Source organism: Centroberyx gerrardi, chromosome 16 (assembly GCF_048128805.1).
Source record: "Centroberyx gerrardi isolate f3 chromosome 16, fCenGer3.hap1.cur.20231027, whole genome shotgun sequence".
Lineage (NCBI taxonomy): Eukaryota > Metazoa > Chordata > Actinopteri > Beryciformes > Berycidae > Centroberyx > Centroberyx gerrardi.
Genome location: NC_136012.1, coordinates 23,770,779 through 23,795,048, shown reverse-complemented (window position 1 = coordinate 23,795,048; position 24,270 = coordinate 23,770,779). Strand labels below are relative to the sequence as shown.

At 39.6% G+C, this 24,270-nt stretch overlaps 1 protein-coding gene across 3 annotated transcripts in view; it reads right to left on the bottom strand.

Moving 5' to 3' along the window:
- Window positions 1–24,270, bottom strand: part of qdpra (quinoid dihydropteridine reductase a) — a 236,816-nt gene that overhangs the window by 208,316 nt on the left and 4,230 nt on the right. Inside the window, exons 5-9 of one of the 3 annotated variants that reach the window (XM_071914889.2) lie at window positions 22,122–22,230; window positions 19,464–19,547; window positions 16,455–16,564; window positions 16,274–16,311; window positions 14,780–15,224 (exon numbers count right to left, since the gene is read on the bottom strand). In XM_071914889.2, coding sequence (XP_071770990.1) covers window positions 16,462–16,564; window positions 19,464–19,547; window positions 22,122–22,230 — 296 coding nt within the window. In that variant the 3' untranslated portion in view covers window positions 14,780–15,224; window positions 16,274–16,311; window positions 16,455–16,461. Of the gene's footprint in view, window positions 1–14,779; window positions 15,225–16,273; window positions 16,312–16,439; window positions 16,565–19,463; window positions 19,548–22,121; window positions 22,231–24,270 lie in introns of those variants that run through there. The other 2 variants (XR_013507252.1, XM_071914887.2) reach the window with 2 other exon arrangements.

Sequence of the window (24,270 nt, the reverse complement as noted above, 5' to 3'; positions counted from 1 at the left end):
ATTCTTAAACAACTGTATCTACCATATCTTAGTCAGTAAACATCTGTATATGTTAGTCAATAAACAACTGTATAATATCTTAGTTAATTCTTAAACAACTGTATCTACCATATCTTAGTCAGTAAACATCTGTATATGTTAGTTAGTCAATAAACATCTGTATAATATCTTAGTTAATTAATAAACAACTACCATATCTTAGTCAATAAACATCTGTATGTTTGTTAGTCAGTAAACATTTTTATTTAGCATATCTTAGTTAATCAACATCTATTATATTTTCATGAATCAATAAACCTCTTTATTGTTTCTGAGTTAATCAATACACATGGGTATAATATCTTAGTTAATCAATAAGCGTCTGCGCCATATCTTTAACCAACAACCATTTGCTTGAGCGGACGAGGCTGATGGGAGACCAAACTTGATGTTCAGGAGAGAAAGAAAGAAAAATAGCTGGCTGTGCTGCTACCATCCCCCATCTCGTAGGCATGGCAGCAGCCTCACACACATCCGCCTGCACACACACACACGCACACACACACACACACACACACACACACACACAAATGAGAGCACATACACTCACTCATGGACACACATACACACACACACACACACAAATACACACATACGCATGCATACACAAGCACACACACATACACACACGCACACACACACACACACACACACACACATACACGCACGCACAGCCCATCTCTCTCTGCTACCTGATGTGAGGCAGAGAATATTCTAGAACCACAACACAATGAATGTTCCTCTGCTTTTCATACAAAATAGAAAATCACGCTGCGATGGTCCTAATTCAAATTAAATCCATGCATGTATTTAAAGCTGCTCCATTTAGTTTCAGGGAGGAATTTTAAACCCCTGGTAAAAAAAAAGAAAAAAAAAAAAAAAAAAAAGAAAAAAAAAAGTTTATGATATAGCTTCAGTCGCTGAATAAATAAAGTGTTTTAAGAGCCGAGCTGGAACACGGCTTGAAGCTAGAGAGCAACTGTTTGCCTGTGGTGGTCCTGCCCTCGCAGCACCTTTACAATACAACACAAAGCGGCGGCTCACTGCTGCTCGCACAAGGTTATTTTGGGATATTTGATGAGATTTGTAATTTCTCAGCAGTTCTAAACATTTGCACATTATTTTATAGAGGCTGTTGTTTTCCTTACCAAAGTGCATACAGTGCAGCCATAAGGATGATAAAGGGCTGTGAGGCAGACTCAATAAGGAGCTGTCTATGCTTTGCTTAGCCAACATATATATATATATATATATATATATATATATATATATATATATAGGTGTGGCCTCTGTTTCTGCAGGTCTGCTATTGGATTATTAAACTGCCTCTTGAGCGCTTGTGTATTGAATTTTGACTTTGCACCCACCTTTGATGTGATTTTGATTATATTTTGCATGTGGGCATTGCTGTATATTGTTTGCCTGCAAATTTTGTCTGTCATGATGCTGCTTTCTTGACTGGTTTCTCCTGAACAAGAGATATTTAATCTCAGTGGGACTGCCTGGTTCAATAAAGGTTACTGCTGCTACTGCTACTGCTACTTCGAGTACTACTAGTACAAATACTCATATTTCTACTACTAATACAACATCTTCTACACCTACTGCTGCTGCCACTACTACTACTGCTGTTGCTGGTACTACTACTATCACTGCTAATGCTACTAATTACTATTCAATTCAATTCAACGTGCTTTATTGGCTTGAAAGTTAAGAATAATATTTCCTAAGCATCAAGATAATACTACTACCACTAATACTATTACTACTACTGCTACTACTACTGCTACTACTACTACAACCACTACTAATACTAATACTAATACTAATGCTAATACTAATACTACTGTAATACTAATGCTAATACTAATACTAATACAAATACAAATACTAATACTAATGCTAATACTAATACTAATACAATTACTACTATTGCTGCTACTACTACTGCTAAGGAATAAAACAAGCAAATATTAATACTTATTCTAACACTACTACTCCTACTACTACTACTATAAGTACTACTACTACTTCTACTACTCCTACTACTATTACTACTACTACTACTTGTATGACTTCTAAGACTTCTACTTCTAAAACTACTACTACTGCTATACTGCTACTTCTATTTCTAAAAGCAAAACTAAAATTAAGTTGTATCTCAGTTGTATCTTTCAAAACGTGTTAATTGTTCCTGAGCAGGTTGTTTAGAGGCCGGGTCGCAAATGCTTGATGACCTTTTGTCATAAATCTAGACTTTAGACAGCATATCTGTGCAGTGTGGACAGTGGTTCACTTTCATTACACTCCAGCACCACAGAGTCTTTAACTATTTACAACCAACTGGACAAACTAATCACAACTAACTGGAGAATTTATCCCTGGAGTTTATCTTGGCAGGTTCAGCCAGAGTGTCCTTGCATCATCTACACTCCCCCACAATGCATTTTCAGGCTTTCTATAATAGGCATCAGCCCAAAGAGGATCAATAATGCTACTGTATGGCAGTGCTTTAGACTGGGTGCTATCGCTCGGTCTGGCTGATTATTGGACTTTGCATACTGTTGAGCTGGTTTGCTGGCCCTGGTCTTACCAGTAGCCAGGTGTAACATGGGAATGGATATCTGTTTGAATGGGAGCCAACAGCTTCCAGCAACTCCCATCCAAATCAATGCCCAGGCCAGGGCGCCAGATAAATTGTTTTCCAGCAAAAAAGCTTGACTCTGAACAGCTTCCCTAGATGAAGGAGCCATTCCTTTCTTTTTTTCTCAATTTTCTTGACTTCCATCACCTCGGTAGAGCTATTCCCACAACAGAAATGAGCCAAAAATGTGACATACTTGAGTTTTGTCTCTTTTTTTTTTTGGAGTTGGGGTGTTCACTAATGAGCTTTATAGCACGGGTACATCCACGTTAAAATGAGAGGAAGCAGACCTCCCACAAAATATGAATACCAGAAAGATGCAAATGTGCTCAACAGTGAATTTATTATTCTGCATATGTTCAGAAACAAAAGGCTTTGGAAAACAGAGGGAGAAAAGTGAACTGCTCCCCTCCGCTCCTCACCGCCTAAAAAAACCCGGAGACAGGGAGAAGGAGAGGACGGGAGAGAGAGAGAGAGAGAGAGAGAGAGCTAGCGAGATGGAGAGGGAGGGGTATGAAAGAGAGAGAGAGAGAGAAACAGACAGAGAGAGAGAGAGAGAGAGAGGAAAAATCCTGGGCCCTGTTTCTTTTTCTATTTTTTTTTTTTTTAAGCAATGGCATCCTGTGTTCTTGGATGTGTCGTTGCCATGGCAACTGTAACTTGGTGACCTCGTTATTTCTGCCTAATCCCGCACTGAAATTATGGTTGCTCCACCCTTTTGCCTGGCTGCCCTGATAACATAATCATTGCAAATGAGGCAGGGGAATGGAGAAGGGAAAAAAAAACATTTGGCACAGCTCTTGCCAGATCACCATAGACAGTAATATATTGCATACATTTCCAATACATTCACTGCTGCTATCGGCTCTTAGCGTTATGCATTAAACAACTGATGATGGGAACAAGTGATTAAAATAAGCACTTAGCAATAATCGGTAATGAGCGGTTGATAAACTTGTATTGATTTCAAATCAATCACAAGTTTATTATAGTGGAATCTGTGCCAAGCCTCTCACAAAGTTTGAAAATCTACCTAAAGTATAGATTGTATCCTACAATAGTGAATGAAGACCAAACAAACAAAACCTACTGTACTACAGACACACAGATACAATAAACACATGCAGACACACACACACACACACCGATAACACAGAGGCACACAAACACTTGAATTATTGATTTCAATGTTTGATTAGATTTACTTATCGGATGGGGCATGAGAAGCGCTCTGAAAAATTGATGGATTTTTGAAATAAACATGCAAACTAATATGAAATCCTCCGTCATGCCTATTCAATAATTCACCAAATTTACATATTATTATTGGCATATCTCATTACTCCGACCAAGACACACTTATATATTCAAAAATTTCATTAGTTGGATATTCTGTTGCATAAATTAACATGAATAATGAAGGACGGGGCTCCTTTAAAGTCGTGATTCAAAGAAATCCCTCATTTAGGAACATAGGGGAACTTACAAAATAAAAACATCTTTGTACGGTCTAATAGGCCGCAGAGTCCTTTACAATAGAACTGTTCATAATGAGTTAGCTGTGACTAAAAAATACATCCAATACATCCAATCGAACATGTGTTATTTATATAAAGTCCTCTAACAATTCAGAGAGCTTCAGGGAACAAAAAGTGTTCTACATCAATAAATGTAGAGTTTAAAAGTTAATGTTTTCGATGAACAAGTGAAAGCATCTTTCACTGCCTTGTACATTGTATTATGTTGCCAATCCACCAGAACTGGCTCTCTATAATGCTTAGGTTACATATAAACATAAATTTAAGCCCCATTTTATTAAAGATTTCACTAGAGTTCATTCCCAAAATGCTACATTTCCATTTTGCTAAAAAAAAATCATTACCTGAAGTTCATTATTTGATACTTCTAAAATATAGAGGCTCAGGACTGCAGATGCGTAATTATTTTGTCAACAAAGGTCTCACATTACCTGTCGCCCTTTAAAAAAGTACAATCATTTGTTTTAAATTTGTGCTATTAATCATTTGAGCAGAGTAGGCGTCCCTTTTCTCAAATGGTGGATCTCACACTTTGGAAAGAAAGTTTTCATTTATAGTTAAAGGGAAAAAAAAAACTGCATGTAAAAGGCCAAAACTATTAGAGCTGTTTCTATCCCCCCCTACCCACCCACCCATCCACCCAACCAACCCAACCCCAATCCCACCCACCCCCCCCCTTCTTTTATTGAACTTAGACCCAGGATGTAAATGAGAAACAGATGTGTTGGGGTGGGAGGGTGGGGTGGGGGGTGGGGGGTGTGACTGAGAAGTCTATGTTTCCACAAAGACCTTAGGCTTAGAAGAACCAGAAAATCCCCAAACTTGGATCTTTTTGGACCTCGGTTTCCCTGCATGAGGCACCATCCTGGGAACGGGAGGGAAAGAAAAAAAGACAGAAACAGAGAAACAGAGACAGACAGACAGATGGAGAAATGGACAGACTTCCATATGGACAGATGTATATACAGTATATATACTGTATAGAGAAGTGTGTGTGTGTGTGTGTGTGTGTGTAATCCGCCCTGAGAGAGAGGACCGCACGACTCCCGAGAGGCTTATCTTGGTCAGATCCTGCTGCTAGTATGGAAACTCTCAATCCGGTCACATCGATGGTACAATGTACAGTACCACCACCCCCCTCCCCTCACCTCCCCTCCCTCCACCCCCCACAGCCTCCATCCAGCCGCCCCCCGCCCCCCCGCACCCCCCCCCCCCAACACTGACCTGGATTTGACTGGCTGCTGCCTGCGGTATCCGCCCACATCGACTCGGACGGGCCGATTGGCTGTCGGACGTTCTAGCTGTGAGCGAAATCACTGTTGTGGAGACTTTTGTTAAGGACAAAGCCACTATTATTAGTAGTAGTATTAGTGGTAGAAGTAGAAGTAGAATAGTACCAGCTGTGGTGGTAGTCATGCCAGTTGTAGTATTAGTAGAAGTAGTATAATAGTAGTAGTACTAGAAGTAGTAGAAGTGGTATTAGAGGTGATAGTAGTAGTGCTACTATTAGTAACTTTAGTAATAGTAGTACAGGTAATCAAAGTAGTCATATAAGTAGAATTTGAAGCAGTACTAGTGGTCATAGCAGCAGCAGTAGTAGTATTAGTAATAGTAGTAATAACAGTAGTGGTAGTAGTAATAGCACAAGTAGTACAAGTAGTAATAATGGAATTGGTAGTAGTGTAGTAGTAATAGGAGAAGCAACAGCAGTAGTGGTAGTAATAATAGTAGTATTAGGGGTACTAGAATTAATAGAAGTAGAAGTGGTGCTAGTAGTAGTTGCAGTAATGGTAGTTGAAGTAAAGGTAGTATAGTAGTAGTATAAGTAGTAGTAATAGTAGTAGTGGTAGCAGCTTTTATAGTAGTAGTAGTCCTAGTAGTAGTGGTAGTAAACATAGTATAGTAATAGTATTAGATGCAGTAGTGATAGTAGTAACCTATTAGTATTAGTATTAGTATTAGCAGTAGTAGTAGTAGCAGCAGTAATAGTATTGATAGTAGCAGTGGTAGTAGTGATAGTAGCCGGAGTAATAGTAGTTACAGTATTATTAATATTAGTTATTATTATATAATATTATAATATTATTAGTTATAATATTAGCAGTAGAAGTAGGAGTAGTATTAGCATTTGCTTGTTTTATTCCTTTTTATCCCTGATTTTATTTCATGTCTGATTGCTGTTAGTTGTCTTTTATTATCGTTGTTCTCTGTAAAGCACTTTGTAACTAATTTGAAAAGCATTATACGAATCAAGCTTATTATTATTTATCAGGGTGATTTATCACAGTATTATTTATCATTTTTAATCACTGTTCAAAGTCTATAAGTCTGTCCTCTCTGTGTAGCAAATTCAATACCACACTTGTTCCACAAATGTATTATGCATCACATTTCATAATACATGACAAGGCTGTGAGCCTAGAGTAAAACTTCATTCATTTTCTAAATGTGATTCTGCTTTCAGGTCTCCTGCACTTATATTCTCTATCTATCTATCTATCTATCTATCTATCTATCTATCTATCTATCTATCTATCTATCTATCTTTCTATCTATCTGTCTATCTATCTATCTATCTATCTATCTATCTATCTACCTATCTATCTATCTATCTATCTATCTATCTATCTATCTATCTATCTATCTGCCTAGATGACTGTGTACCTGATACATGGATATTAATATGTGCATACATGCATATATAATATGTGCGATAATTGTGCATGTACTTTGTTCTGTTGTCAGGTAAGAATCACTGCCGGGCATGAGAAGAAAAGAAAGCTGATTTTCTAATTGACACACATGTATTTTTGAAATTATACAATGGAGTTATAACAAGTTCTGAAGGCCCAAGGGTCGTGAAACTCACTCAACGCATAAATAACCTTTTAAACTTCCAATTCAAGGAAGAAAAACAGAAACACCAAATCTACAGTTGGGTGGTTTTTACACCTGGCAGTAGCAATATGTATGTTTCAGTGTGTGTGTGTGTGTGTGTGTGTGTGTGTAATGGGGAGTGTATGTTGACACAGGCATCTCAGGGGAGACGTTCCAGACATCAAAAAGGCGTTTCCCTGTTCAAAGCACATGGGGGGTGTCATTAACCATTATGTATTGCATGTATCGTATATCAGCACATCACTTACTGATGTCACAGAGTGGTACCTCTCCATCCTCTGAAGATTTCCTCCCGTCTTCGCGGGCCTGTGTAGATTCCTAATTAACAATTTGAAAGCAAATGCCCGACTTGCTTTGCAACCGGGTATAAACATGCGTCGTGTTGAACAGGAACCTGTCAGATATTCCTACAGTCCCAGAAGTGACAGATGTGATTAGGTGGGTCATATGTGACACCGGCCCACAATACCCCGCTCCCCCCTCCCCACCCCTGTCCCCACTGCCATGCTAATAACGAGGCCATTACCTCTAATGGCAGCCTGCCTTCATCCCCTCTGATGCTGCTGGTTGTCGTCACTTGGGGATTGGGTGGCCGGTTTGACCAGAGCCATTTACATTGTATTTACATTTTGGGCGTTTATCCAGGGAGATTTACATTAAGTGCAACAGTAGAAAAAGCGTCTATTCCCAGGTCACCACCATTACAAGCAACCGATAATAAAGAAAGGATCAGAGTCTCAACGTCCTGACAAATAGATGTATCAAACATGACTCCCTATAATGTGCAGTGGTGGAAAAGCACTCAAATCCTTGCAATACCATAATGGAAAAATACTTCATTAAAAGTAAAAGTTCTGCATCCAAAAATATACTTAAGTAAAAGTATTTGCAGTAAAATGTACTTAAGTATCAAAAGTAAAAGTAGTTATTCTGAAGAATGGCCTCTTTCAAAGTGTTAAATTGTTGATGCATTTACCTGTAAGAAGTATTTTACAGTAATGTTGTCGGTCTAACTGCTCCATATACTGTTGGGAGTTTAAACTCTAACAATGCAACATATTTTATGAGCTTATCGTATGTTTTGGTTGTAAACCCTTATTCTGCAAAGTAACTAGTAACTCCAGCCATCAGATAAATGTAGTGGAGGAAAAAGTACAATATTTCCCTCTGAAATGTAGTGGAGGAAAAGTATAAAGTCTACAAAATGGAAATACTCAAGTAAAGTGGCAGTACCTCAAAATTGTACTTACGTAAGTACAGTACTTGAGTAAATGTACTTAATTACTTTCCACTTCTGATAATGTGTGATGGAGAAAGTAAGAGAACTAAGAGCTAAGGTAAAAAAACAAAACAGAAAAGGGGCGTTAGGGTTTGCTCCTATCCTGAGGCCCCGGGCCACAGATCCCAGACCTGCTCCTCCTCCTCACCTCCTCCCCTCATGACACAGTGGGGGTGTGTGTGTGTGTGTGGTGTGTGTGTGTGTGTGTGTGTGTGACAAGAAGCAAGAGGTCTAATTGAGTTTCAAACCCAGATATCCACCATCTTAAAAAATGTGACACCTCACACTCTGCCAAAAAAAACTTGCTGGGTGTGAAAATCAACCTCTCTTTGGAATATTATTCAGAGTACTAGCTAATTAAAGAGTTTTACCTGTAAAATAATAACATTTTCAGTTGTGTAATGCGGTTTAGAAATATTGCACAATGAAAATCAGATTATTTTTTCTGAGATGGATATATGACATTTGGGAATAAAACCTTTCAATTATCTCAACAGCATGGAGATGTACTGTAGAACCAATGGGGAAAAAACAGCAGGGTGGTGTACAGTGCAGAGCTCATGATTGATACCGCTGCTCTCAGAGGGGTATAATGACAGTTACATGTGGGAGCAGTAAACTGTAAAATACAGTAAAACTTAGATAGACAATATATGCTTGCTTGGAGCACATTAACAGATTTATTGTCTTCATTCTGCACAGAGCAGCAGGTTTGGCTTATTGTGATCCCACTCTTCTCTCATGGTAATAATCTGTATTAAAATGCCGTAATGTTGCTCTCATAAACACTCTGACTGTGTCACGCTGAACCTGGATAATGACAAAATCTTCCAATATGACTCGCTGAATAGTGCACTGCATATATATCAGCTTGGACAGAAAACAGTAATATATATAGAACAGTTTTGACAGAAAGTACGCGCCAAGCGAGCCATTGCTGTCAGCCTGTCGTTACTGTAAAACTGATGTTCCTGACAGGCCAGGAAAACATGTTCCCACATAGATTCAGTATAATCACAAATCAAAACGCTCTCATGTTTGTGTTGTGCCTGCCCATGTGCATGCGAGTGATTAAATTGTGTATTTTAGATACAGGCTTCGTGCCCAAATAAACACATTTCACATTTTTTGTAGACTATTTTTTTTGACTAAAACTTATTTCAGTGATTTTATTATTGTGCACACTGTAAGAGTATCTAGAGCAAGTCTTAATGAGCCCATCATTTATTCATTGACATGGATTTTGAAGCAGAGCCTCACCTCTTGCTGAGCAGATGTTTAGTACCATCCACAGTTTGCCTTGATCTTAAGAGACACTGGTCTTAATGTTGATTATTCAAAAATAAAATCTCGATCCACTTTGACCCTGCGCTGTGAGTTACTGGCTTGAGGGCCATTTAATTACATCAAAAACTTATCACTCAATTTTTAATTATGCTTCCTTGCCTCAGATTCACTTATGGCTTAGTGCCATCTAGAGGCGGTGTTGGGTGCAGCTTAAAACAGTGATAGAAAGAGAAATCAAGGCATCAAATATCAAGTTGCCTCTGGAATTTCTATTAAAACACGTTATATGTCCAGTAAAGTTGGCCAAGGCTGTGTGCAATCTAACTTAGTCTGACTGTTTCACATACACTACAACCAACCCAAAGTTACTTATGCCTAAATAGAAAAAGAGGAGGTTGATATTTATTTCTAAAGACCATACAGATTATATTTCATATAAAAACAAAACATCTACCTTCACCTGATTCTTTTTTATTGTTTCTCTGTTTGCTTCCCACTGTAGGAGCATTCTTCTATATGTTATGTATCTATTTGTAATATGCAGTTTAGGAAGGCAGAAGTTTACGGATGCAGCCGTTGCTACAGTCCCACTTTTAGCTGCATGCTTGCTGAGCTGCTGCTGTGGGCTCCACCTATAAGAATTACTTGGAAAATTCAAGTTTTGCTCTTTTTTAACCGTCTAAAGGTGCAAGCAATGGCCTAGTGACTAGTTGGCTGAGAAAAAATAGAGTTTTGTGTTGCAATATAGTAATTTGGCTCGACAGTGCAATGGTCAAGAAAGAATTATCTGCAGTACTAATGCATGATTGATGCAGGACAGACACATGAAGGAGGATTTATTCAGTGGCTACTACTGTATACACTGCTAAAGCAGGATAGATGCAGCATAGATGCTTGAAGGAGGGCGTCTTCAGTTGTTACCACTCCATACAGTGCTAATGCAGGTATATGCAGGATAAAAGCATGAAGTGGACTTGTACAATGCCTTCATCAGACCTCTGGATCCACCATGATCCTGTTTCTGAACCGTTCTGTCTGATCCTGTTTCTGGATTGTTGTTTTAGATCCTCGGTTATAAAAACAGCCCCGGCTCTGAGAGCAGGCAGCCAGGAAGCCGAGAGGCGGTTCCTGGGTTTTGGGTGACTTACTCTCACGCAACACATGTGGCGGCTGGTCCTCGGGAGGCAGAGGGGTTCTCCCTGCAGGTCAGATTACCCAGAGCAGCCAAGGGCTAACCACTACCATCTGGCCTCACCTTCCATGTTCACTGCTGCTCCACCACTCAATGGCTTCCACATGGCGGCCCGCCATCTCAGACATAACCTCTACACACACACACACACACACACAAATACACATAATTCATACACACAACATGCACAAGCATCCACACACATACATGTATACACATGCACACATTTATGCGCACATGAACACACACACAAGCAAGCATGCACACACAATACTTGTGTCGCACATAGGCACACATATAAACACACGCACATACACACATACACATTAATACATACATGCACAGACACAACACAGATAAGCAAGTACACATGCACAACACACATGCACGTACATACACACACACATGCACACACACACACACACATAAATATATACAATGCAGAAACACACTACCGTGTACACAAGCAAAGATTGCACACACAACACACATACACACACGCAGTTATGCACATATGCACACACACACACATTAAAGACATACAAGCAAGCAGGCACGCACAATACACACATGCACACTCATACAAACACACGCACACATACACACAATACATACACGCATTCATGCACACACACACACTACACATACAAGCAAGCATGCACACACAATACACATGCACACACATACACACACACACATGCACACATACAGATAAATTCATACGTGCAAACACACACTCACTACGCATGTAAGCACGTATATATGCACAACACATGCACGTACATACACACACACACACACACAACTACAAGGTCTGAGGGGGATGGGGGGGTTCTTTAATCAGGAAATTCACCTCCAGGGGTTTCATGTAAACAGGACTGGACGCTGCTCTTCTCCCTGCTTCAGACAATGAATCACTGAGACAGCGTGTGCTTGAAAGCCTCAATCCACCGTCAATAAAGCTAATGCCATAGCAAACTCTCTATGTACGGCGTAATTCATTGTAAGGTTTCACCATGTGGACAAAAACGCAACAGTGTTTAAGACAAAAACTATCATCAGCTTTCATTCTGCAAAAACTGACATGAATAGGAGTTTTTAGTTATTGGAGGTGCTGTCTTGCCCACCAATATTTTTAACATAGATTTTTAAAGCCGCTTCTGTTTTATTTGATAGTGCACAGAGGAGAGTGACAGGAAGGATGAAAGAAAGAAAGAGAGAGAGAGAGAGAGAGAGAGAGAGAGAGAGAGAGATAGATAGAGAGAGAGAGAGAGAGAGAGAGAGAGAGAGAGAGAGGATGATGTGTTAAAGGTCATGGGCTGGATTTGACCCCACAGCGTTTCAAGTGCGTAACACTCACCTCAGTCTGCTGAGCCACCAAGACGCCGCATGTTTCCCCACATGAAGCCCATCAGGATGTTAACTTTTAACTGTTGGGGAAATTAAAATCTCAAATGAAAATCTTAATCATGTTATTTTTGGAAAATCCCAAAACCCCAAATTCAAATTATCAAAGCAACAAAGCAACCTTAATGCAAGCCATGCTGCCGGAATGCACAAACTCTAGTGAGTGAAGTGGTAATCTGCAAGATTCATATTTTTTCAATTTTGGTGACATCTAAGCACTCATTGCTGTGGTGTTTCTGCACTGCACTTCCCAGAGATCACCTGTCAATCAAACAGTGTGGGCGGGACTGTGACGTCTTAGATTTTCTATTGATGAAGTTTGAGTTTCTGAAGGTGGCGCTCTTTGTCTGTTCAGCCATGGTGGCTATCGCTGCTCATGCTAACTACCCAGTTCTTCTTCTGTTTATTCCAAACAAACCGCTGTTGCTGCTGCTGGAAACAAAACGCATCACTTCCTGTGCGCCAGAGGATTTTTCCTGGGAAAGACCCACCAGACACCGGGTGTTTGGATGATTTATGGGTTGAATCACTGTTGTGTTATACCAAGTGGCGATAGAGACTAGCAAAACAGAAATGTATTTATCTGAAAATGCAGCGGATTACTGCTTTAATGCATACTGTATGTATAGAGTGATGTGTATAGTCTACTGTCTGTTTTATGTCTTGCACACTGTCCCATTATGTAATGGTTGTTGTCACTATATCATGTGTCAGCATCTTGTTTCCCAGTGAACAGGAAAGACAACAGAAATGCTCAAATCAGGATCAGTAATCCTAGATCTGCATACCCACCATCAGACTCTGTGACCCAGGTGCTGCAGCAGCGAGGCAAAGAGCATCCTGGATAAACTCTCTTTAGCACACCACTGCCTCCCTGACACGCAGAAATAATTTGCTTCTCATACGTTCACATTAGACAAAACAATAGCATCTGTGGCACTGGGTGACAACTTATCTGCCCCAGCTGAAACAGGAACAACATGCTCTGTCTCGGCGGTAATCTTTGATCAGCTGAAACGCTTTCAGTGATAAACATTGACTCGATCCCCATGGGCAATCACTCTATAGTGCTGGCATCATGGGAGGTAATGTATGCAAAGACGTGTTGAATACGCCTCGGGCCCTCACACACACACACACATACGCACACACACGCGAGATGAATTGCTACGCCACCTAGAATAAATACATATCAGCTACAGTGAGCTGAGGCGCTTTGCTCTTTCCTATTAATCCTCAGCATGGTGATTTATTGCAGTGTGCTTGTCAACAGCCCTATAGTCCCCAGGAACCGTGGCCAGCCAGGAGAAATAGTAGAGTTTAAGACTAAGGCCCGGTAATTGTCCTATAGTCTATTTATGTGCATTCTGGTCCATGCTAAGGGTGAATATATGGGTTGGTTGAACAACAACAACATTTTGTGCAAAGAGGAATGGGGCTGTAAAAAAATCTATCTGTCATAATCCAACTGTTAAATTGATGTCTTCCCAGATGCCACTGCTGTAGAGATTTGCATTTGCCAAGGTGAAAGGCCTGGATGCTTGGCAATCAGTTCTCTGCAGGGGGAAAGAATGCTAAAGGACCCCTCTGTTATTTGCAGTTATTCTTTACAGCGTACGCATGGCAGTACATATTCAGCTCCGAGTGTTAACTCATCCATTTGATTAATATTTCTTCCACTGGAAAACTAATATTGGCAGTGCAGCAGGGGGATTGTTATTGGAGAGCGCCATCTAGTGGCCGGTTACATTCTGAAGGATTCACATTTCCAGGAATTTCTGATGCCTCATCTGTGCATGGGGTCACATTTTTTTTAAAGGGCCTAAATAAGCACATCCAAGTCTGATTAGTATATTTTGCAACTGGGCATAATTAACTGACTCAGGTTGGATAGAGTGATGTAGTGTCAAGTTTTCCCCACAGGTGGGGACTCGAGTCACATGACTGTCACATGACACATGAAGAGAAGACTTGAGACTTGACTTGGGTTCCGGTGATGTGCGACTTGACTTTGACTTGTACTTTGATGTCTTGAAAAGGTTTCTAACGTCTTGACTTGAGATCTTGTGTTTGTGTAAATGACTTAGATTGAAAGTGATGAGATTTGTTCCAGCAGACGACTGAATTTAAATTCTGTTTTCTGAATTTGTATGGAATGATTGAATTTATTGAAGTTGAAACTGATTATAGAAATCAAACTCATGATGCTCTTACCAAGTTTTTATCCTATTAAAACCATATTGCATTGAAAAGTCCTAGATATTCAGTTTTCTTTAAGATATTACATTGATACTGGACTCTTGATTTGTTCTGACTTGACTTGCTGTTCTACATTTAGACTTTAGACTTGACATTAATGATATGGACTTGACTTGGACCTGGTAATCTAGATTTAGACTTGGGACTTGTGCCTCAAGACTTGAGACTGACTTGGGACTCGAGCAAAGCTGACTTGGTCATACCTCCGGTTTTACCAAATATCCAGATTCAACGGGTATTACAACATTAAATTCTTTATTTTGACACTGTAAATTTGATACAAATACAATACAGGACTTAGAAAAACCACAACAGGACAGAGCTGCACTGTATTCTTATTGCGGACACACCAAGGACACTTGACCCAACGGCTACAGACACACAATAAGGCCACTCCACTCTGAAGCGTATTGTCCGTTTGAAAGAAGACAGCGGCTTAGTTCAACGTTGAGGTTCCTTCCATGGTGCAGTGGGAGAGGACCGACAAGGACTAAACATTACAAACATACTGATGGAAGGACTACAGATCTCACATGTTACACAGGAGTCACACTGTCACACACTTCTCTCATAGGTACAGAAAATTAAAAAGTGTCAAGTTGGTATGATGCATTTTCCCAGGGGGATTTCCCATATGCTCAACTGCAAATCCAAAGAAAGGAAGGGCGAGGTGAAGAAAATCTGGAAGGAAAAAAAAAACAGTAATTAAAAAAAAAATATTGTGACCACTGAATAAAGACACAGCTCATTCATTTTCTGAGTTTCTCCATATCAAAAATTATGAAATCCATCATTAACATGACTTTGATTTAGGGTTACAATGGTATGGCATCATAAAAAAATATAGCTTCAGATACACTTAACATACCAAGCACCTCTGACCAAATCAGACACAAACGTTTGATATTAAGTTTATTTTGTAGCTTCTCAAATATGTATGATTTCACATCACTTTGACAGAGAACTTGTGATGTGAAAAAAATTGTGTTACAAGCTTGGAAACCGCAACAAAGAGTGTGTGTCCTGAATTCACCACTGGTTTGTTCACTGCAAAGAATGTTGGAAGTGATTTTAACTTGTTTCCAGACCTATCAAGTTTATTTTGTGATATTTTAGTCAAATTTTCTCACTGCACTGGCAGATAATCTTGCTGGTTTCAATAAATTTCACTTGATTCATGCCAAAATGACTTCTTTCAAGAAATCATCATAAAACAGTGAAGAAAATCTTGACAATTTCACTTTTACCAAGTAAATGTCCTGAAACAAGTTACATTACCCAGAAAAAAAAGTCAAATTTGTTGAAACCGGTAAAATTATCTGCCGGTGCAGTAAGATGATTTCACAAAAAACATCCTGAAATAAGCGTGATAAGTATGGACACAAGATAAAAGGACTTAACAAGTTTGCCAGTTTTTGCAGTGTTACGGCTACTGTAGTTTGCATCGTAATATGATGTAATATGACACACTCTGTATCATATAACATGTTACAGTGATCTTATTACTGTGATCTACAAGTAGATGGCGCTGTGAGGCCGCTTTTGGAAGGAAAGGGTTCCCTGCGACCTCCTCCCCCTCCTCCAAAACAAACCCATCTCCTCTCCCTCCCTCTTTCATTCAATTCCTCTCTGTCACCATCTCTCTTCTTCCCCTCCTCTCCTCTATAACCTCAAACCCTCTTCATCACCCTCTCCCTCCCTCCTCTCTAACTCTCCTTCCCTCCATCTACCTCTCTCTGCCAGTCTCTATATCAGCTTCTCCATCTCTACGTCCCCCCCCCTCAACGTCAAATCCATCATTCTGTTTCTTCCTCCCTCCTTTTACCTCTCTCTACCTTTCCTTCCCTCCCTCTCTCTATCTCTACCTCTCTCTCCATCCCTCCCTCCCTCTCTCACCGTCTCCTCAGCTCTCTGTCCTCTACTGCGCGGCCACAGCCTGGGTCTGGCCTCCGGAGGTCAGCAGCTGCATCAGGCTTCCTGAAGCCGGCCGCTCCGCTCCGCTGGCCCAGCCGAAGAACATTCTGGAGCAAAACGAAGGAACAGACACAGCACTTGAGATTTTACTGTGGCAGACGGTCAAACTCAGAGCATGTCTGTGAGTTTATACACATGTCTAAATGGCCTCTGTAGACTTGTTAACATGAATATAATACAATGAATACACACCATGTGCTGTAAAATTATCTGTTCTCTTCATATTCCCATGTGCTTATTATTGTTATTTAGTGTATGTATGTTGTACAATTTTGCACTTATTTCATACTGAATATACCTCATATTGTTGGCATATTTTCATATTTCAGATGGAAATCTGAAATATATGATTATGAATAGTTTAATATTTCATACATGCATTAATGTCTTTTTTTAACCCCAATTTACTCCTACTGTTTTTATGTATATTCTATTTGTCTTTGCTGTATCCTTTTGCTATTTTCTGCTGCAATGACACAATTTCCCCATGAGATTAAAGCTTCATCTTCTCTTATCTTATAGAAAAATATAGTGTATAATGCAAAGGACTGTACAATGTACTAGGACTAACACTAGAATTGAAGAGTTCCATTCCAAAATGAGACATGAACTTTGGAAAAAGTGACACCTACACTTATAAAATGATTGATAGCACAATGTGAAAGCAAACTGTGCTACTTTTAATGGATAGAAGGCAACTTGAGTCTTTGGTTGACAGATGATAACACATTTACAGACTGGATCCTCCATATTTTTGAGATGTTGAATAATAAACTTCAAAAGCCTATTTTTTCCAAAGTGGATAATGTATGGGAAATTAACACTTCAACCATACAGTCCTTTCTATTGAATGTAGTAAGACTGTGAAAGCCAGAAAGGTAAATGGTGGAAGGAGAAGGGACAGTGAAGAACTGACTGCCACCTCCCTCCATCTCCCTCCACCCACAGAGTTTCTATTTCTGTCGCCGGACCCTCATCTGTTTCCTCGGGGATTATCAAGCTGGATCAAATCCCATCTAATCTGTCCTGGCCTACAGAGAGGCTAGACTCACCGCTTGGTTTCGAATGCAAACTTCTGTCTAAATGCACCAGATTATTCCAGGCTGGCATTCATCCAGACCCAAAAAGTTACCAGTTTGAGTTCTACCCAATCTGGGCAATCTGAAAGGGACGCCATTTATGTTGTACACTTCAGGAAATGTCAATCTTAACAAGGGATTTAATTAAAATTTTAATATTCGATTTTGTAATTGTCAAAAATGTTAATGGGGTAAGAAAATTTCACTCAAATTCTCACTCTCCATCAACTTGTTTTAAGAATTTTCTTGAATCATGTAGCATATTCTGATACTAGAGGAGTGAACTACCTTATTCTTGAAATAAGTGAAACTAAGTTCAATTGTCTCAAACCCCTGACAGATTTTTTACTTTGTTGAATTGTTGAAATGTTGGAAAAATACAAGATTAAATTTGTTAAATTAAATTAAAATTGTTAGAAAGACTTTTTGCAGTGCACATTAGAGTTGGAAGTAACCAATCAATACTCAAGAAAATTGCAAAAAAAAGAAATCTTAATTAGTGATTCTAATGTAGTTACTTAACTACATTAGACATAGCTTTGATTGCAGCTGGCATCAAATGTAACTGGAAATTGATGTTTTGTATCACGTAAATCATTTATCATGTATCATCAAATAATTGATGTAAGTAGGTTGCATAAATAATAGAATGACAGTCATAAATAATAGACTAACAAGACAGACAAGATAGATTATATAGAGATAAGTAAGCAAGCAAAGAAACAAACACACACACACACACATAAAAGGGATAAGCACATGAATTAACACACAAGCCATCGTTCATACTGCAGTGTCAGCGTAGATCCATTTTGCCATCTTGTGGTGAAACGTTAATATTCCAACTTCTAGTCTTGTTTTTTATATTGTTCATATGTGACCAAACACCATGAGCCCATTTAGCTTAAAGAGACCCATTTTACATCAGAAAAAGGTTGATCAAAATGCATTTTTTTTTTTTATTCAATAACTCAAAACAAAAACATTTGTTTACCCCTATTATGTAATATATGATTTTAAAGAAAAAATCCACCCTAAAACAAAACAAAAAAAACAGCTATTGGCGATGTGCCTTGCATTTCTGGATCCATTCTGTTGTTTGGTGGAGTAATTTTCTTATTCCTGTGGATAACTGTCCAAATGTAGACAGCGAGTTTGACAGCCAATTTTTCAACTATCTAAAACATCAACAGTCAACGTCAGGTTTTGGTGTCAGTCCCTCAGAATCAAAGAGCAAGGGCTTCTTTCTAGACTCACCATTTTGCACCGACTTTCAACTATCATACAAGAAGAAATCTATCATAGAAGAGGCAGAGAGACCAATTTGTCCACTGACAGCAGCCTCAATAGACCAGAATGCAATGCAGCCACAAGACAGGTTGCGTCGTGAATAAGGGGCTGCGATCACAGACATGTAAAACCCACAGCTGAATGATCACACTTTCAAGCTAGTTATATTCCCCATACGCCCAACTTTGATTGAAAGCAACAAGTTCACACCCCTTCTCTGGGGGTTGAAAGGCATTCTGGGAAACGTAGCAAACCCCTGAATGAAGCAGAAGTACATGAGGCAGGTTGAGGGAAAGTGGGTTCACCAAAAAAGTAAATCACAACATTTCATCATAAAAATAACTCCTGGAATAAATTGAACATCAGCATTGACATCTAACATCTGAGAGGATCCCACGGTGGATTTTTCCTTTATAATTCTGAATGCAAAGATCTATGAAAACCAAAACAACTGAAAACCAAAACAACTATCTCCTGTTTTTCCATGTTGGGTCACATATACTGAATGTTTTAGCCCTATTTTAAAAACAATTACGATTTAAACAGCAGAAGAAACGCCATTTGTTTCAGCACTCACTCTGCAATGTACTCCAGCGTTGTCCAGGAACCGAAATCTGCGTCAGGCATGAACTTCCTGTTCATTGGCGTATCCAAGGTAACCCTGCCAAATTAAGCCAGATGACAATCAGGGTTAGTAGCCGTGTCTGGGCGGTGGAGAGGAGAGAGAGAGAGCTGCCAGACTGCAGCATCTCCACACTCACACACAAACACAGCATCGTATAAGCTATTTGAGTGGATTTGCTTCATTTTCCTGTTTTATCATCATATTATGACTGTAAATATCTCTTACATCAGGGTATTTTGTGTTTTATAAGCTTATTATACAGGAACAGTGCATGTTATCAGTGCAAGTGTACCAAATGTGTTATAAAAAGGCGTTTTGTGTTGAATTACTGAGTGATAAACGCAGTATTTTTGGATAGGTTTCATCATGTAACAAGCCCTACGCATACATACATACATACATACATACATACATACATACATACAGGTACATGCACACATTCTTCATAGCTATCTTTACCACTAGAGAGACCAATGGATTTTATGGGTTTAAGAGAAGATCAATAATCTGTAATAAATATACTTATAAGCTCCATTTCCTTGCATGAGTTAGAAAATCTAACATCAGGTTGTACAGAAAGTGGGTCTAGAAAAGTCATGGAGAGACATTTTTAAAGCTGAGGTATTTCAATTTTAAAATGCAAACCCCCCCCCTCCTCCTGTCAGTTGACAGTGAATTCCACAAGTACACTATTGGTATATGATGCTGCAGCAGTGGATGGGGGCTGCTGTGGCAGAAATGCAAGTCATGGGGCTAATGCTAAACAGATGCGACAGCTAGCTGGAGAGGCGGACTCAGTTCAGCCTCATGTTGTTGGAAAATGCAACCAAACAGAGCGCTGGAACAATCTACACCCCAGAAACCCAATTCCCGGCCTCTCATGATGACAGTGCAGATTCATGCTTTAAACCCACTGAGGACTGTGAGAGTCGTTCATCTATAAAGGAACACGTGTACAAGCAGAGATTTACTGAGTGAATCTGGGGACCTTCTCTACCTTTCCTCCCTGCCTGGCTTGTATTTCTTTACCTTGCACTGATCATGCTTGATCATTCGAAAACAAAGGACTACGTGTTACATCTATTTTTACCGCACTGTAGCTTTGATCCTGCTGTTTGTGATGTTGGTGATCTAGGAATTTAAAGCTGCACTAGGCAGGATTTGGTAACGCTTTATTTTCCGGGTCCGCAATTTCTCAATAATTTCCTAGAAAGGAACTGTCACTTACTTAGGAAGTTTCCTGGAAAGAATCGTGAAATTATGTTCTAATTATAGGGAAAATAGAGAAAGAGTTCAATGGTAGTTGGTAAGTTCCTCCAATTTCTTCTGTTGTTTTCAAGACAGAACCATGAAATTATGTCATAGTTATATAGAAAATTAGAAATGAACTAAAATCAATTAAGAATTCAACAAATAACTAGATTATATACTAATATAGTTGTAGTTTTGCAGTTCTTTCCAGGAAATTATTTTAAAAATTGACGCTTACATTTTCTATATAACTACTACATAATTTCATGGTTCTTTCCAGGAAGCTTCCTAAGATTAACAGTTCCTTTCTAGGAAATTATTAGGACATTGTGGACCGGGAAAATAAAGCGTTACCCAAGATTTTTACGTAAAAAAATACACCCCTCTTATAAGCCTAAATCACAAAGTGGGCTGGAATAAAACGTCCCATTCCCACTAATTGAAACCCTGTAGATTTTCCCTATTTGCCCAAATGAAATTCTGGTGTTGGGTACAGACACTGGCGGGAAATCTTCTCCACCCACAGGAAGTGACGAATTAAAACTTAAAAGCAAAATCGAGCGCTCCGCCTAGAGAAAGCCAGACTCCCCTAACGTTAGATCTCTTTCCTCTCTCGTCCATTTGCTTTCCTTTGGTATAAAGCATCACAGACCGGCCGGCTCGGTAAACATGAGCATGCTGTGAGAAGTTTACTGATGCTGATGACGTTATGTGATTTCTGGGTATTGAAGTTCAAATTTTTTACGGTTATCTCTTGCTGCCATTTGCAGCCGCCGACATGCAAAGTTGCCTGATGCAGCTTTAAGCTTACTCTTCTGTTATTCTTGATAAGAGCGTCGGCTAAAGGCCTAAAATTTTAATGTAAAATGTCAGGGCAAAGAAAAAAAAACACTTTTCATCCATGGGCCACAGATGCGGATGGAATTCATTAAGGACTGAATGTGTATTGTGAGTGAGTGAGTGTGTAATACATCAGGGTGTCTGCAAGTTTCATCACGTTAAACTTTAAGACTTTTTAAGACCCTTTTAACACCAGCTACGAAATATGAAAGTCCAAGTTTGCAATTGGAATACATGTAAAAATGAAAAACAACTGGAGACTTATGAGAATACACAGTAGGTCTGCATGACTGGGCTGATTTCTCACTGGAAAGACAGCAAACCAAGGAAACCTCAACATTTTTAAACACCTCTGAAACTGAATTTAGGACTTAAAATGCTTTATTCAACTGTATCCAAGACCTTTAAAAAGGACTTGAGTTTAGATAATGTGATTTAAGACATGTCAAGACTTCTTCCAGGACCTGCAGACACCCTGATACATGTATACATGTCAAAACATTTCACTGCAGTACTCACGGCAGGATGGCCACAGCGGTGGCTCCTGACGGCATGCCGCTGTTTTTGCCTGCTAGACTCTTGCAGAGTTGGTGGACGGCGGCTTTGGCCATGCCATAGCCTACCATGCCTGGGGGTTAAAGATACAAGATCCTTTTAGCGTGCTGGAGGAAATTCAGTTTGCAATGACAGAGATGTACTATCTGAAGATGTACTATATGAAGGCATGGGACAGGCAGGGTACTAAAACGACGACCTACACATTACCGCATTTCTGCTTCTTAGGAAAAGATATGATCAAAGAAAGACGGGGAAGATGGGAAAATGATTGAGAGGATGACATCCAATAAGGCTCATTATAGTACATGGTGTGTGCAGAGCTACCAGAACACGCGTACTTCATTTTTAAATTAACCTTCGATTCTGTAACTACATACAAAATACATACAACCCCCACTGCTTGTTCTCTTCTCTCTAAAGTTTAAGTCTAAGTCGTCATTTTCAAACTGGCTTGTTACAGAAACCCAGTCTTGGCTTGTTCCCAGGAATGTTTTTCAGCCTTACAGTAGCATCTGGAATCAATAAGTTGCCATTTTCCATTTAAACTAGGCTTTAAAAAGAATGCAAAGCATCTCCCCACCCCTCTCCACCAAATCTTATGACGAGCCTGCCAAGCCACCTTTGAAGAACTGACCAATAGGAGCAAGGGGCGGTGAGATGACTTTCCTCGGAGGCTTTTGTTTTTCTCCAAGAATAAAATCAGGTCTAATAAAAGAGGGAGGACAAACTGGGGCAGCTAGTGGTACAGTAGTCTAAAGGACAGTGGAATTAACACTGTGTTGATTTGCTGCATATAAGTCACATGTTCAAGCCTTGCAACAGCCAATATGTGTCCATCAATAATTAAGTCTCCTGTCTAATTGTCCTTGAGCAAGACGCTGAACCCCTACCTGCTCACTGCAAGCCTTTTCACCTGTAAATGTGAAGAGGGAAGACTACTTAAGACTGTCCAAAGACGGTGAATATAACAATGCACTGGTGTGTGCTGTATACCCAAACACTGAATGCCATCTTTTGCATTTCTGAGAGGATAATCCTGGCATTATGGGAAGGCTAAAAGTCACATGCAGAGGCACAGAGAAGTCCCTTTCACCGACTCCGAGGTCCGAGGTCCGAGGTTATGAGGCATTCACATGGTTTGTTAACCCTTACTTGGCCTGCTGCCTTTCAACTTCGACTTAGTAACACGTAATCACAGAACTTGAATAGATAGAACGGTCCTTCCACTGTTTGCATTGATAATTTGGCTAGTACAGCATAAAATGGTGATTATGGAATTTTAAGGGTTAGTTGCTATGGTGACAAGTCTGGGCATTAAGGTCGTAAAGTCTGTCACACTTGTTTGAGAACTGTGCAGATGTGTCTGTTGCATGAGTGCTTAGCAAACTGTCAAAACTCAACTAAAAGCTGATGTTAGCGACGAGGCTAACGTAGCATTATCAAAGACTGTACTTCTCTCGTTAGCTCTTCTCATCAACATTAGCATATTAGCAATCCATAGCAAGGTGACAGAGCAGCTCCTTTGGTTCTTGCTGCAAACCTCACCTCAGCAACTTGCCATAAGTCAGTTTATACGGAAGCTAGAACAACAGTACACATAAAAATGGCAATTTTGATTAACAACCACAATGAAAGTCAATACATTTAGGCCTAATTCTAAGTCCTTACTTGTCGTCCTAATCCACTTCCTTCTTTTTTTTTTGGCTATGCTAATCAAGTAAACACCACAGTCTGCTCAATTTGTTTGATCAAAGCATACAGAGGGGAGGATGAGCGCAGTGTTGTACTTCTCAACACTGTTGTTATATTTCTCAACATTTGGCTCTCTTGACATTGCCTGACATTTAATTAGAATTCATGCAAATGGATTTTTTTGGAAAATAAGATAACAATGATCATATTTCTTTCACGTTTCAAATACAAAACAGTCCCATGAGTCCAGCAGATATCAGATACTCCAGTCTTGTTTCAACAGAGTTAATGCATTGAGTCCATGTGGATAATGTGGCGGATCCTCAACTGCTGAGTCATTCTCTTCCTAAGCCGGCAGCCAATGAGGTTGTCGGCTCTGCGCTGACTGCTGAGCTAGGGCTTTGTATTGTTGTAGTGC